The 16,617-nt window shown below is 48.9% G+C and overlaps 1 protein-coding gene across 1 annotated transcript; it reads right to left on the bottom strand.

Moving 5' to 3' along the window:
- Positions 1 to 3,950: 3,950 nt before the first annotated feature.
- Positions 3,951 to 4,865, bottom strand: LOC134201735 (uncharacterized). The gene has a single exon (XM_062676982.1). The coding sequence runs from the start codon at positions 4,863 to 4,865 to the stop codon at positions 3,951 to 3,953; it is 915 nt and encodes a 304-aa protein (XP_062532966.1).
- Between the last annotated feature and the right edge of the window lie 11,752 nt (positions 4,866 to 16,617).

Genomic DNA, 16,617 nt, shown 5'->3' on the forward strand with positions numbered 1-16,617 from the left:
CTTAGCGACATAGAGCAGTGATCATTATAGAAATGATGATAATAGAAAGGTGACAATAGAACTATAATAATGTTCAAACTTAAAATTTAAATAAATTATGGTCTTATAGACGAAAATTGGTTGGTCTCCGTATGGATGTGGTTTGAGTATGTACGGGTCGTCCGGACTTGTAGTGTAATATGGTAAAGGTAAGTACCTGAGTAGGCGCCGTCGGTGTTCGGATAATAAATTAAATACGACACCTTGCACACTAATTAAATGTTTATTAAAAGTTACACTTAGTCCACACCAGAACACAAAACAGTCTATATTATTATAATTATGAAGAATTGAAGGTTACGAGCACAGATAGATATTCAGTTTATAAACAGTACACAGAAGACACTTTACACGACAGTACAGTAACGATAGACACAAAGAAAGCGCGTTATCACAAGAGATGCAAAAGCTTTGAAAACAATACAACAGTATATAATTAGCGAAAGCGACGTGCGTTCAGTACGAGGTAAGTTACGACTGGGGGCGTGGCTAGCCGCGATCAGCTGCGCAGGAGTGCTTTTCGATCTACCCGCGACATTCCGTCCAAGCGCGCGTGTCCACAGCGCGAACGAACGGGCGACCAGCTGATTGACGCGGCACGATAAATTGTCGTGTGTGTATGTCTGTTTTGTATGTAATGTAGTAACTATATATGAATAGATATGTTATATGTGTCAATGTATACTCTGTGTGTATTAATAATTATATTAAATAAATATATTATATAAGTTTTATATTGTGAAGAGTAAATGTGTGTGCATGAAATGTGGAATAAGCCCACATCACTCCCCCCCAGAGACCTGGTTAGGGGCGATAAAAATCCGGGAATCTGACATGTCGACCGGAACGTGTAGTTATAGGTGCAGTTCTGTCAGGTGGTGGAGCTACCGCAACATCGGGTTCAGATATGGCAGGTGAAAGTGCATTACCTAACAGGCCTTCATGAACAGTAAGGTAATACGCAGGTTTTAAACGGTCTATCGAGACGGTGACAGAGTTACCTTTAATCAGAAGTTTGAACGTCTTGTCACGTCGTTCTAGTACTTTATGAGGGCCAGTATAGGCTGGCGTAAGAGGAGGACGCGAAGTATCTTCACGTAAGAAGACGTACTCCGCGTTCTTGAGCTCTTTAAAGATAAAAATCTTTTGTTTGTTATGGCGAGAGGCTGGAACCGGTTTTAATTTCTCGGCGAATGAGCGTAGACGAGCCGTAAAATCTGATATATCAGTAGTACAGGCTGTGCTCGGCTCAAAAAATTCGCCGGGAAGTCTTAACGGCTCGCCGTAAAGCAACTCAGCGGACGAAGTCTGTAAGTCCTCCTTGAATGCGCTACGGATACCAAGTAGTACAAACGGTAGGACCTCTGACCAATTGTCGTTAGCGTGGCATACGATGGAAGCTTTTAGCTGCCTGTGGAAGCGTTCCACGAGACCGTTACAAGCGGGATGGTAGGCAGTTGTGCGTTTATGCTGGAATCCAGTGGTTTTTGCCAGATACTGAAACAGCGCGGACTCAAATTGACGGCCGCGGTCTGTAACAATATCTGTCGGGCAACCGAATCTGGATATCCAGCCTGAAATCAGTGCCTTAGCCACCGTTTCTGCGGTAATATCTGGTATTGGCATGACTTCCGGCCATCGAGTGAACCGGTCTATAGCCGTGAGACAATACCTGTATCCCTGTGATACCGGGAGTGGGCCTATCAGGTCTATGTGGACATGCCTGAAACGTGCAGTTGGTGCGTCGAAAGTGCCCAATGGTGCAGACACGTGTCGACTAACCTTCGCGCGTTGGCATGATAAACATGACCTAGCCCAGTTTCGACAGTCTTTTCGGACCCCAGGCCAAACAAATCGATCGGATACCAACTTGGCAGTCGTGGAAGCGCCGGGGTGACTTAGCGAGTGGAGACTTTGGAATACCTGTTTGCGGTAATCCTTTGTGATGAATGGCCTGGGTGTCGGTGTACTGATATCACAGTACAAAGGATAACGGCATCCAGGATAGTCCATCTTTTTGAGACGGAGAGATAAGCTGTCCGTTAAATATTGAGCCAGTTCGGGATCGCAGTTTTGAGCATTGGCGAGGTCGGCGAGACAAATTGGAGCCTCCAGTTCATCGACGCGAGATAAGGTGTCGGCCACAACGTTATTTTTGCCGGAGATGTGCCTTATATCGGTCGTGAACTGGGATATGAAGTCCAAGTGACGAAATTGCCTGGGCGAACAATTTTGCTTCCTTTCGTGGAAGGCAAAACTGATAGGCTTATGATCAGTATAAATCGTGAAGTGTCTCGCTTCAAACATATGTCGAAAGTACTTGATCGCCTCGTAGATTGCAAGAAGTTCGCGATCATACGGGGAGTACTTGTTCTGCGATGGACTCAGCTTACGGGAGAAAAAACCTAGAGGCTCCCACGTGTCATTTTTCAGCTGTTGCAAAACAGCCCCTATAGCCATATCTGATGCGTCTGTAACCAAAGACAGCTTAGCCTGACAATCTGGGTGTGCCAGGAGTGCCGCGTTGGAGAGGCTTTCCTTAGTCTCTGCGAAAGCTTTCAGAGCAACGTCATTGAGGCTAATGGGAGTGGAGCCTTTGACTGAACCCATAAGTAGGGCGTTAAGAGGAGCTTGTATTTGGGCAGCATTAGGCAGAAACCGCCTATAAAAATTGGCCATACCTAAAAACCGTCTAAGCGTCCTAACGTCTTTGGGTGGGGGAAAGTTATTGATGGCTTGTACCTTCTCGTCCAGTGGTTTGGTTCCGCTCTCCGAGATACGGTAACCTAGAAAAGTTACCTCGGGAGCCCCAAAAACACACTTGGACAAGTTGATTACCATCCCGTAGTCCCTAAGTCTGGTAAATACTTGGCGCAGATGCTGCTCATGCTGAATGCTGTCCCTGCTAAATATGAGAAAATCGTCCAAATAACAGTAAACGAAATCTAGCCCGCGCATCATCTCATCTACAAATCTTTGAAATGTTTGGCTAGCATTTCGTAGCCCAAATGTCATAAACGGGAATTCATACATTCCAAAGGGGGTGGTGATCGCGGTTTTTGGTATATCGTCGGCACAGACTGGTATTTGGTTGTAGGCTTTCACAAGGTCGATGGTGCTAAACGTACTACAACCAGCGATATTGTGCGCAAAGTCGTGTATATGACGTACTGGATACCTATCTGGGATAGTCCGGGCGTTGAGTTGCCTATAGTCACCACAAGGGCGCCAACCGTTGTCTTTTTTCGGTGCCAGGTGTAATGGTGATGACCATGGGCTATCAGACGGTCTAGCTGTACCATCAGCTAGCATGGACTCGAATTCCGCCTTCGCCACCTTCAGTTTCTCGGGTGCTAAACGCCTAGGTGCACAAGCTACTGGAGGCCCTGGTGTAGTCCTAATGTGGTGTTGTGTATTGTGGCTTACCGTACGTTGTGTACCAGCTGGTCGCGTAATTTCAGGAAAATCGCGCGAAAGCAAAGCATGGTAGTGGGAAATGCCAGTCGGAACCTTCACAGAAAGAATATCATTAGTATTAGAGGCCAGTGAAGCTGGAGCAGACAGGGTAGTGGTGTCGTCAATTAATTTTCGATTCTTACAATCTACAATCAAGTTATAGTGACACAAAAAATCTACACCTATAATGGGCTTCGTCACATCAGCCACTATGAATCTCCATGGGTAATTGCGTCGGAGTCCAAGGTCCAGGTTGAGCTGCGAGTACCCATAAGTCTCAATGGTTGATCCGTTGGCTGCTATCAGTTTGTAGCTGGTTGGTGCACGACGCTCTCGTAGCTGGGTCCGTGGGAAAACGCAGAGGTCGCTACCGGTGTCGACCAAAAACTGGGTTTTCGTGGTGCGGTCAGTTACGAAGAGGCGACCTGGAGAGTTGAGGCAGTCGTCTGTCGCCATTATCGACTGCCTGTGGCATTTCCCGACTCGTTGTAGTCGCACGGCTTCTGGCATTTGCTTGCCTTAACCCCGAACTTCGCGTGGTACCAACAAACGGGGTACCGTCGATAGTTGGAAGCAGATCGTGTTCTGCTGCGGGATGTCGAACGCCATCGAGGTCGAGAACGGTTCGAACGGTTCTGGGAGCGGTTTGTGGCACGAGTCTGGTCTTCGAGCTTTAATGCGAGGCGTTCCACCATTTTCCTCAGCTCTGCAATCTCACTGGACTGGTTGATACTACTCGTCCCGCATGTTGAAGTGGCTGCGACGTTGCATGGAGTAGTTATTTCCTGTATTCGGTCAGCGAGGTCCGACAGCTGTTCAAGCGAATGAGTAGGCTGCGATGCTAGTACCGTCTGGATACTGTTCGGCAGGCGGTTACTCCAGATAGTTCGGATGAACTCATGTGGAACAGACGGTCCGGCCAGGTCCATAAGATGCCTCAGAAACTGCGATGGTTTTCGGTCACCCAACTCCTCATGAGTTAGTAATTGCTTGACCTTCTTTTCATGGGAAGCGGAGAGACGTCTGATGAGCTCGCTCTTAATTTTCTCATAGCGATTGTTGGTCGGAGGATGCACGATAATATCCTTTACCGCCTTCGCGTGAGGAATGTCAAGGTTAGTGATAACATTATTGAATTTGATGTGGTCCTCTGTAATACCATAGTTTTCGAATTGGCCTTCTAGAAGTGCAAACCAAATTTCTGGGTCCTCTGGAGAAAACGGAGGCACCTTCAAAGTGAACTTCCGAATGTCGGACGGCAAAATGTCGTTGTCGTGTACAGTGGAAACGCGCATTTTTTTCATTCGTCGGGGTTTTACGCTGCTACCTCCATGAGAACCAGCGGTCTCGACAGAATCACTGCTGCTCATTATGGTGTTCTTCAGGGGTCACCAGTATAGACGAGAATGGGTTGTCTCCCGTATTGATGTGGGTCGAGTATGTACGGGTCGTCCGGACTTGTAGCGTAATTGAGGTAAAGATAACTATGTACCTGAGTAGGCGCCGTCGGTGTTCGGATAATAAATTAAATACGACACCTTGCACACTAATTAAATGTTTATTAAAAGTTACACTTAGTCCACACCAGAACACAAAACAGTCTATATTATTATAATTATGAAGAATTGAAGGTTACGAGCACAGATAGATATTCAGTTTATAAACAGTACACAGAAGACACTTTACACGACAGTACAGTAACGATAGACACAAAGAAAGCGCGTTATCACAAGAGATGCAAAAGCTTTGAAAACAATACAACAGTATATAATTAGCGAAAGCGACGTGCGTTCAGTACGAGGTAAGTTACGACTGGGGGCGTGGCTAGCCGCGATCAGCTGCGCAGGAGTGCTTTTCGATCTACCCGCGACATTCCGTCCAAGCGCGCGTGTCCACAGCGCGAACGAACGGGCGACCAGCTGATTGACGCGGCACGATAAATTGTCGTGTGTGTATGTCTGTTTTGTATGTAATGTAGTAACTATATATGAATAGATATGTTATATGTGTCAATGTATACTCTGTGTGTATTAATAATTATATTAAATAAATATATTATATAAGTTTTATATTGTGAAGAGTAAATGTGTGTGCATGAAATGTGGGATAAGCCCACAGTCTAATTTCGACCACTGGACTACCATTAGTAGATAATAATAAAATCATTGCCTTTCACAGAGATTTAGATTATTACAGACAGCCTACATGGAAACAACAAAAAAACAAAGCAATATTACATCATTTCTGGCAAGCAGCTCAACATTTGCACTTGTATATTATTAATAGGAATTTTATTAAAAATATTGACAATTTATGAGGATTTTGACAAGTACGGATTAGTTATAGATATAGTTACATATTGTAAATTAAATTAGTTTTATAAGTGCAACAAAAAATAATTTAAATAATAAAATGATAAAGCCAAACCTTTTTCCAATGTGACGATTAGAGGGTATCCTATTATTCTTTTCTATATTATTATCTATCAGCTTATAAAATTAAACAGTCTCTTTTAGTCTAGAAAAGGACAAAGTACTCTTTCTGCCTTTTTCAAATAAAATGGCATGCCTTAAAGTGTTTAAACCGATAAACTAAAAAAATACAATTATTGTATTACAATATTGAAGTTTACCAAAAAATAAGAATTTTGGGTTGAGCCACTTTAATTCTAAAGGTACAAAATAGTATTGAACACGTGACATTACCCGAATAATTTTGAAAGTAGTTGGTTCCCATTAAAATGCTGTTAAAATGCGTTGTATTTCATTTAGACGGTCTAATGCCAAAACATCACGTGCTACCAATATACGAGAAATAATATGATTGCTGCTCTCGGTGAATAAACGCCCTGCGAATCGAGTAGCATATCTCAACTCACACTCACAATTCTTCATTTTTCACCGTATAGAACGTAAACTCGATTTGATTTTGATTTATTCATTTACAATTGAACAACTATGAAAAAAGATGAAAAGACATTTTGGAGGGACCGCGAGGAGCTAAATTGTGTGAATTGTTTTATTTTGTCTATTTAATGTTTCTTGGTTAATGCGTATTTAGTATTTCTTCGTGTATAAGTGTAATTTTGAGATCGTCCTGGCCTAAAGGTTAAGGCGTCCGGTGTATTCGTATCTTGCGATGCACCGGTGTTCTAGTCCCGCCGGCGGGTATCAATTTTTCTAATGAAATACGTACTTATCAAATGTTTACGATTGACGTTCACTGTAAAGGAATAGCATCATGTAATAAAAATCAAACCCGCAAAATTAATTTGCGTAATTACTGGTGGTAGGACGTCTTGTGAGTCCGCACGGGTAGGTATCACCACCCTTTTTTTTTTTTTTTTTAACGCTGGGGAATCCATTTACGGATACCCGGTTCGAGGGGGTAACGAACCGGGTTATGTCGGACTCCGGCGCCTCCTGAGAGGAAGAGGGGGACGAGGAGGGCCAAGGTCCTCCACCTCCCCGAATTCCTCGCAAGAGACTACGCCTTGAAAAAGGCGCGCGAAGCACTTGCCCCGCAGAACGACTACCGACTAAACCCCATCGAGCTCCATCACACCGGCTACACCAGACCTACGGTACCGCAGTGCGCGCCGAAAGCCCGCATTCGCTGGTACCCGTCCTGATGATAAGACGGGATTTCATCTCCGGGAAAATCCCGAAGGACGTCATTTCGGGAGGTATCACCACCCTGCCTATTTTTGCCGTGAAGCAGTAATGCGTTTCGGTTTGAAGGGTGAGACAACCGTTATAACTATACTGAGACCTTAGAACTAATATCACAAGGTGGGAGGCGGCATTTTCGTTGTAGATGTCTATGGGCTCCGGTAACCACTTAAGATCAGGTGGGCCGGGAGCTCGTTCACCCATCTATGCAATAACAAAATAACGTTGGTTTATTAACTGTTTAGTATCTGTGAAAGTGCGAAAATGTAAAAAAAAAATTAAACAAAACCGCTGGACGTAGCTTCTCGAAGTCTTCGAAAAAGTCCACTGAAATAAATCTCAGTAAATAATCAGCATTTTACAGAGATTATATTTTATCCCATATTATCTGATTTCATTCCATGCCAATCGATTAATGCTTCAAATTAATCAAATCCATTTCACTCCATATTATCATTTTTCATAAAAAAAAGATTAGGCTCTATGGCCGGCGTGGTAAGCCGCGTTCCCCCGACCGCTCCGGGGGAAGGTGTAGCGCGGCGCCATCAATGCGGGCTCTTGGCCCGTCGACCGAGGGAACCGGCGGTCGTGTCGCTGGCGGCCGCCGGTCCGGCGTCTGGGGGACGGCGGGATGGATGTAATATGCTCTGCGTAAACCCTGTCCCGCCGTCTCAATAGCTCCGACTGGGTTCCCACCCGGTCCGGGGTAGGGCGCCGGCTGTGAGCGGCAGGAGTTTTTAGTGAGGTTCAACTCCCACGGATCCGGCGATTTTCTCCTGTGGAAAACAAAAAGGCTCTATGGCATGACACTTTTGCCTCTGTAGTTGGAAATATAGAACTACTAAAGAAATACTCGATCGAAACGTTAAAATCCACTAATTTGTAACACGCACTCGCACAAATGTCATTCGTGGTACTCATTTCGGTAAAATTACTCGGTTACGAGATCACAACGTTAATATGAACTCGCACTCACAAAATAACACCGGGTACGTTTGCCGCTAGGGGCGCTGTTCCAATTGCATACAAATTTGAGCAAACTGGCTCGCTATCGAGAGCGTTACAAAACTCGCACTAAGCACACAGACTGCCCATCGTATTATATATAAGTATATATAGATGTAAATTGCCGCCGAACACGCAGCGAACAGCGTACCTATCCCAAGTCCTCCTTGCATTATTTCACCCCTGCCCTATGTGACAGGGAGTTTCAGCCCGGGTAGTGGGGTTTGCCCCGAGGCCCGTTCCGTGCCCCCGAAAGGGGGTACGACGACCCTTCTTCTTCTGCAAATTCAGTTCGAGACAGCGAGCCGACGAGTCAAGACCTCTCCGGAAGAAGAGGAGAGAACCGACGAACAAGAAGAGACTCGCTCCTACGCCCAGCGCCGGTCAAGCCACGAGGACCGTGTGAACGCCATACTGAAGCCTTCGTTATTTTCCTCGAACCAATCCCAGCACCCGTTCCGCGACAGCCACTGCGGCAATACTCGAGCCGCCACGTTTCAACACGTAAGAAGTCTAAAAATCACACGTGGTGGCCGAAACCTGAGCGGTGGCCGTCCGGAATATTGGTCCTTCGAGAGCCGGATTCATTTGAGGAAGACCGAAGAAAATTGAAGATAGAAGAAATGGTGCTCACACGGTCCAAGATGAGGTCGTCGCGCCTTGACCGGCCCGGCAATGAAGCTGTCTCGGGCTCAACTTCGCAAGACGCACAGCAACGAGCTGTGTCGGCCGCGCCGCGTTCGGGAATGACGCAGGGACCGCCACCGATGGCGGCACCCTCCTCCCAAGTGGAAAAGTGTCCGGGAGTGCCGCGGGGCTCACAAGCGATGCCCCCCTCCCGCCAAATATTGCTTACGCAATACTCGCCGGCGTCGCCAACGGGACCGAACAGCGGGGTCTGTCGCCGAGTGATCAGACCTCCCAGCACCGCGACACCGGCAACAACTTCAGGCGACGCAGCAACGGAGAGCGTCGTATCCGCGAGCCAGAACAAGAAGCAGTCAGCGCTCACGGCCGATTCAATTGTACACGGGTCCCACATCAAGGACGCCGCTGCCAAAATCTCGACGACAGAAGAAGGCTCCACACTCCGCGACGGGATGGCGCCACCAGTACGAGGATCTTCGAGAAAGTCGAGTCAACAGTCACAACGGCTGTCACAACGGTTTTGGTCGATAAACCAAAACCAAAAAACCAAAATGGTATAAGTATAAGTATAGACATCGCGTGCCCTGCGAAAACTGTTGATGAAAGAATAAAGTAATCTATACTTCTATACTATATATATATATAATATTATAAAGAGGAAAGATTTATTTGTTTGTTTGTTTCGAATAGGCTTCCAAACTACTGAACCGATTGAAAAATTCTTTCACTGTTTAGGAGCTCCAGTATTTCCGAGTGACATAGGCTATCTTATTTTCTGAAAAAAGTTAGGGATCCTCCAATAATGTAACCCAAGGTGTAAAAAAATCACCTAAAATATTCTTTACATCGCATGCCTTGCGAAAACTACTTACGATAGAATAAAGTTATCGATACTTCGATACTATAATAATCACATTCCGATAGAGGCACCCGTCACGTGCGGACGTGCTCATCGACCACTCGATCGCCCGGTCTTTGTTCGCCCGGCTTTTGTTAGCCCGGCCATTGTTCGCGCGGCCTGTGTTCGTGATACATCTGCCGACCAAGTGTTTTTCCTGGAAGCTTTTATTTGTTTTGTTGTAGTTATTTTTGTGTTCGTGGAACATTTGCCGACAAAGTGTTTTCCTGCAAGTATTTATTTGTTTTGTTTCTTTTTGTAATTTCTGTTTTGTTGTGCTTTTTCTTTGTCCTGTAGTAATTGCGCCGCATTGCCACCTGTGTTCAATAGAACCGCTCAGGTCCGAGAAGTTGGGGCCTCGCCGCAAGGCGAGTGTTTTCAAGACCCGGGGCCGCCCCACCTGGGTACTCAGCGATCATGGACGCTGTATTCGCGGAATTCCTCCGACTTCGCCACCCACAGCTCGCCTCAGAGTTTCTGGCCTTCAAGGCCAATCACACTGCGAGCCCTCTCGAGGACTCCGCCGCGCTCGCTGCTCCTGCGTCGCCTGTACCTGCGTGCAAAGCTTCTGCATTGAGCACCGCAGCCTCTATCGTGCCTGCCACTCCCGTGTCGCCTATACTGGCGAGTAAAGCTGCTGGGTCGTCCGCTGTGACCATCGTTTCAGCTGAGCGATCATCCGCGGCCTCCGTCGCGCCCTCTAAAACACCTACACTTGCTCGTAGGTCGCCTGCACCCGCCTCCTCGTGCTCCGACTCTGACTCGGACATGGAGGTCGACCTCGCCCCCGCCTCATCGACGGATGGATTCACCCTGGTATAGAAGGGTAAGAAGCGTGCCGCGGAGTCCCGAGCTCCCGCGGCCGCTAAAATTAGCAAAGCCGCGACCGCGTCGCGCCCCCGCTCTCAGACTCCCGTTGCGCCCCCAGCCCGTGCCACTCCGTCGCCGCGTCCGGTGGCACAAAATAAAACCCAGACCCCTCCCCCGGTTATCCTTCAGGAGAAGGCAGCTTGGGATCGAGTTTGCCTGGCCCTTAAGGCCAAAAATATAAATTTCACGAATGCCCGTAACCTCGCGAACGGCATTCAAATTAAGGTTCAAACACCCGACGACCATAGGGACCTCTCTTCTTACCTCCGTAAGGAACGTATAAGTTTCCATACTTATACGCTCCAGGAGGAGCGCGAACTCCGCGTTGTAATACGCGGAATCCCTAAAGAGTTAGATGTAGAGCTCGTCAAGGCCGATCTGTTAGAGCAGGGCTTTCCAGTGAATTCTGTGCACCGTATGCACACCGGTCGCGGTAGGGAGCCATATAATATGGTTCTAGTCACCCTCCAGCCTACCCCCGAGGGTAAGAAAATCTTCAACACACAGACCGTCTGTAGGCTCTCCGGTATCGCCGTCGAAGCCCCCCATAAAAAAGGCACTCCTAGCCAGTGCCATAACTGTCAATTGTACGGGCACTCTTCCCGTAACTGTCACGCGCGCCCCCGATGTGTTAAGTGTTTGGGCGATCACGCCACGGCCCTCTGCGCTCGCGACCAAAAAACCGCGACGGAACCGCCTAGCTGCGTCCTGTGTCGAACACAGGGTCACCCCGCGAATTACCGTGGTTGCCCCCGAGCCCCTAAAATAAATCGCCGCGTCGCCCGCCAAAACCGCCTCCGAGCTTCCGTCCCAGACATCAAAGCCTCGGCACCCTCTGTGTCGCAGGCTAAGCCAGCGTTCGTTCCGGCGCCGGTGCCCAGTGTCTCGGCCTGGGCGAAACCGCTGCCGTACATGAACACGGCTACAACCCCCTCCTCCGCGATTCGTCCCGCCCCCGCGACTCGTCCCTCTCCCGCGACTTGCCCTCCGACCGCCTCCGACAATCTCGCTTTAGCGATCGACTTCTTTCAATCGATCAACTTTGAGCGCGTTAACGCTTTGGGCGACGCCATTCGCGCTGCCTCCACCGCACAACACTTTATCGCCGTTGTGCAAGAATACGCCGACGTATACGCGTCATTAAATACGTACGTCCTCCCCTCACTCCGCCGGTAATCAATGGCGTATATAAGTAGAGTAAAGCCCCTATCCGTAACGATAGGATTTTTTAACGCTTACGGTCTCGCAAATCAACGTGATCAGGTTTCTAACTTTTTGCGTGACCATCAAATTGATAGTGCAGGAGACCCTACTTAAGCCCGCGCGCCGTGACCCTAAAATCGCGAACTATAACATGGTCAGGAACGACAGGCTCTCTACTCGTGGTGGTGGTACCGTCATTTACTATAGAAGAGCCCTGCATTGCGTCCCGCTCGATCCTCCCGCGCTCGCTAATATCGAAGCATCAGTGTGCCGAATCTCACTGACGGGACACGCGCCGATCGTTATCGCGTCCGTTTATCTTCCACCGGATAAGATCGTTCTAAGCAGTGATATCGAGGCGCTGCTCGGCATCGGGAGCTCTGTCATTCTGGCGGGCGACCTAAATTGTAAACACATCAGGTGGAACTCACACACCACAACCCCGAATGGCAGGCGGCTTGACGCGTTAGTCGATGATCTCACCTTCGATATCGTCGCTCCGCTAACCCCGACTCACTACCCGCTAAATATCGCACATCGCCCGGATATACTCCACATAGCGTTATTAAAAAACGTAACTCTGCGCTTACATTCGATCGAAGTAGTTTCAGAGTTAGATTCAGACCACCGTCCCGTCGTTATGAAGCTCGGTCGCGCTCCCGATTCCGTTCCTGTCGCGAGGACTGTGGTGGATTGGCACACACTGGGCATTAGCCTGGCTGAATCTGATCCACCATCGCTCCCGTTTAGCTCGGACTCTACCCCGTCTCCTCAGGATACCGCTGAAGCCATAGACATCTTAACGTCACACGTCACCTCGACATTAGATAGGTCATCGAAACAAGTTGTAGCGGAGGACTTCCTTTACCGCTTCGGGTTGCCCGACGATATTAGGGAGCTCCTTAGAGCTAAGAACGCCTCGATACGCGCCTACGACAGGTATCCTACCGCGGAAAATCGTATTCGAATGCGTGCCCTACAACGCGACGTAAAGTCTCGCATCGCCGAAGTCCGAGATGCCAGATGGTCTGATTTCTTAGAAGGACTCGCAAAAGCGTTCGACAAAGTTTGGCACAACGGTTTGATTTTCAAACTATTCAACATGGGCGTGCCGGATAGTCTCGTGCTCATCATACGGGACTTCTTGTCGAACCGCTCTTTTCGATATCGAGTCGAGGGAACCCGCTCCTCCCCACGATCTCTCACAGCTGGAGTCCCGCAAGGCTCTGTCCTCTCACCCCTCCTATTTAGCTTATTCGTTAACGATATTCCCCGGTCACCGCCGACCCATTTAGCTTTATTCGCCGACGACACGACTGTTTACTATTCCAGTAGAAACAAGTCCCTAATCGCAAAGAAGCTTCAGAGCGCAGCCCTAGCCCTAGGACAGTGGTTCCGAAAATGGCGCATAGACATCAACCCCGCGAAAAGTACTGCGGTGCTATTTTAGAGGGGAAGCTCCACACGGATTTCCTCCCGGATTAGGAGGAGGAATCTCACACCCCCGATTACTCTCTTTAGGCAATCCATACCCTGGGCCAGGAAGGTCAAGTACCTGGGCGTTACCCTGGATGCATCGATGACATTCCGCCCGCATATAAAATCAGTCCGTGACCGTGCCGCGTTTATTCTCGGTAGACTCTACCCCATGATCTGTAAGCGTAGTAAAATGTCCCTTCGGAACAAGGTGACACTTTACAAAACTTGCATAAGGCCTGTCATGACTTACGCGAGTGTGGTGTTCGCTCACGCGGCCCGCACACACATAGACACCCTCCAATCTCTACAATCCCGCTTTTGCAGGTTAGCCGTCGGAGCTCCGTGGTTCGTGAGGAACGTTGACCTACACGACGACCTGGGCCTCGAATCTATCCAGAAATACATGGAGTCAGCGTCGGAACGGTACTTCGATAAGGCTATGTGTCATGATAATCGCCTTATCGTTGCCGCCGCTGACTACTCCCCGAATCCTGATCACGCCGGAGCCAGTCACCGTCGACGCCCTAGACACGTCCTTACGGATCCATCAGATCCAATAACCTTTGCATTAGACGCCTTCAGCTCTAACACTAGGAGCAGGCTTAGGGACCCCGGTAACCGTACTCGTCGAACTCGACAAAGAGTTCGCCGTGCAACCTAACCCATGAATCAGCTCGCTGAGTTTCTCGCCGGATCTTCTCAGCGGGTCGCGATTCCGATCCGGTAGTAGATTCATTCGCGAAGCAGCTGCTCTTGAGCTGTTAGGTCTCCTTCGGAGGCGCTCGGGTAGCTGTTAGCAAATCCCACCCCTCCTGGCTGAGCCTTTGCTCGCCCACCTGTCCTGGTGAAACTGGAAAGGCCTCCGGGCCACCAGTAATTCTTCAATCATAAAAAAAAAAAAAAAAGAGAGCTTCGACTTCTCTGTGATCTGTAGGGTGCATGAAAAAGGAGTCAGCTGCCGTACGGGAGATTTTTACAGCACTCGCCAATTCGCATTCAGACTTTGACAAATCCTGTAGTATTTTATCTGCCAGTGTTTGTCCAACGGTTGAGAAGTGGGTATTACACATTTCAATGGATTCCGATATATCATGACTACCTTCCAATGACAACAGTTCAGTGTTTTCAGTTTTAGTTGTCTTCATATTGCATATTGTTTTAATAGTTGTCCAAAGTTTTTTCGGATTCTTTTTAGATTTTTCCAACTCGGCTGTTTCATACTCTGCCTTTAGCTTACGCAACAAAGATATGAAAAAATTTCGATATCGAGTAAAAATAAGCTGTAGATTCTCATTATTTGGATTATTTCGAGCTTGCATATGAAGTTTGTCACGATGGCGCATGCACCGCATAATTCCTGGAGAATTCCAGGGTTTCAAATTATATTTAGAACGAGACACTTTTAGAGTGCGTGAATGCTTTTCGAGAATATCCGATAAAACCTTGGTGAATACATCATTTGCTTTGTTAATATCTTTAAAGGAACACAACTCTGACCAATCTACAGATTTAAGCTCTTCTTTAATAGCTACGATATTTCTTTTTAGTATAAATCGATCAGGTTTTTTCACTTTATCCCTCATTCCGATAGAGGCACCCGTCACGTGCGGACGTGCTCATCGACCACTCGATTGCCCGGCCTTTGTTCGCCCGGCTTTTGTTAGCCCGGCCATTGTTCGCGCGGCCTGTGTTCGTGGTACATCTGCCGACCAAGTGTTTTTTCTGGAAGTTTTTAATTGTTTTGTTTCCTTTTGTTATTTCTGTGTTCGTGGTACATCTGCCGACAAACTGTCTTCCTGGAAGTGTTTAATTGTTTTGTTTCTTTTTGCTATTTCCGTTTTGTTGTGTTTTTTTTCTTTGTCCTGTAGTAATCGTGCCGCATCGCCACCTGTGTTCAATAGAACCGCTCAGGTCCGAGAAGTTGGGGCCTCGCCGCAAGGCGAGTGTTTTCTAAGACCCAGGGTAGCCCCACCTGGGCACGTAGCCATCATGGACGCTGTATTTGCGGAATTTCTCCGGCTTCGCTACCCAAAGCTCACTTCCGAGTTTCAGGCCTTCAAGGCCGATCACACCGCGAGCCCTCTCGTGGACTCCGCCGAGCTCGCTGCTCCTGCGTCGCCTGTACCTGCGTGCAAAGCTTCTGCATCGAGCACCGCAGCCTCCGTCGTGCCTGCCGTTCCCGCGTCGCCTATACTGGCGAGTAAAACTGCTGCGTCGTCCGCCGTGGTCACCGTTCCAGCAGCGCGATCATCCGCGGCCTCCGTCGCACCCTCCAAAACACCTACTCGTAGGTCACCTGCGCCCGCCTCCTCGTCCTCCGACTCTGACTCGGAGATGGAGGTCGACCTCGCCCCCGCCTCATCGACGGATGGATTCACCCTGGTGTAAAAGGGTAAGAAGCGTGCCGCGGAGTCTCGAGCTCCCGCGGCCGCTAAAATTAGCAAAGCCGCGAACGCGTCGCGCCCCCGCCCTCAGACTCCCGTTGCGCCTCCAGCCCGTGCCACTCCGTCGCCGCGTCCGGTGGCACAAAATAAAACCCAGACCCCTCCCCCGGTAATCCTTCAAGAGAAGGCAGCTTGGGAACGAGTTTCCCTGGCCCTTAAGGCCAAAAATATCAATTTCACGAATGCCCGTAACCTCGCGAACGGCATTCAAATTAAGGTTCGAACACCCGACGACCATAGGGCCCTCTCTTCTTACCTCCGTAAGGAGCGTATAAGTTTCCACACGTATACGCTCCAGGAGGAGCGCGAACTCCGTGCCGTTATACGTGGCATCCCTAAAGAGTTGGATGCCGAGCTCGTTAAGGCCGACCTTCTCGAACAAGGCCTACCGGTTAACTCCGTACACCGCATGCATACAGGCCGCGGAAGGGAGCCATATAATATGGTTCTCGTCGCCCTCCAGCCTACCCCCGAGGGTAAGCAAATATTCAACATCCGAACGGTCTGTAGCCTTTCCGGAATCGCAGTCGAAACCCCACACAAGAAAGGCACACCTAGCCAGTGCCATAACTGCCAATTATACGGGCATTCTTCCCGTAACTGTCACGCGCGCCCCCGATGCGTCAAGTGCTTAGGCGATCACGCCACGGCCCTATGCACTCGCGATCAAAAAACCGCGACGGAACCGCCTAGCTGCGTCCTGTGTCGAACACAGGGTCACCCCGCAAATTACCGCGGATGCCCCCGAGCCCCTAAAATAAATCGACGCGTCGCCCGCCAAAACCGCCTCCGAGCTTCCGGCCCAGACATCAAAGCCTCGGCACCCTCTGTGTCGCAGGCTAAGCCAGCGTTCGTTCCGGCGCCGGTGCCCAGTGTCTCGGCCTGGGCGAAACCGCTGCCGTAC

Source organism: Bombyx mori, chromosome W (genome assembly GCF_030269925.1).
Source record: "Bombyx mori chromosome W, ASM3026992v2".
NCBI classification, from domain to species: Eukaryota; Metazoa; Arthropoda; class Insecta; order Lepidoptera; family Bombycidae; genus Bombyx; species Bombyx mori.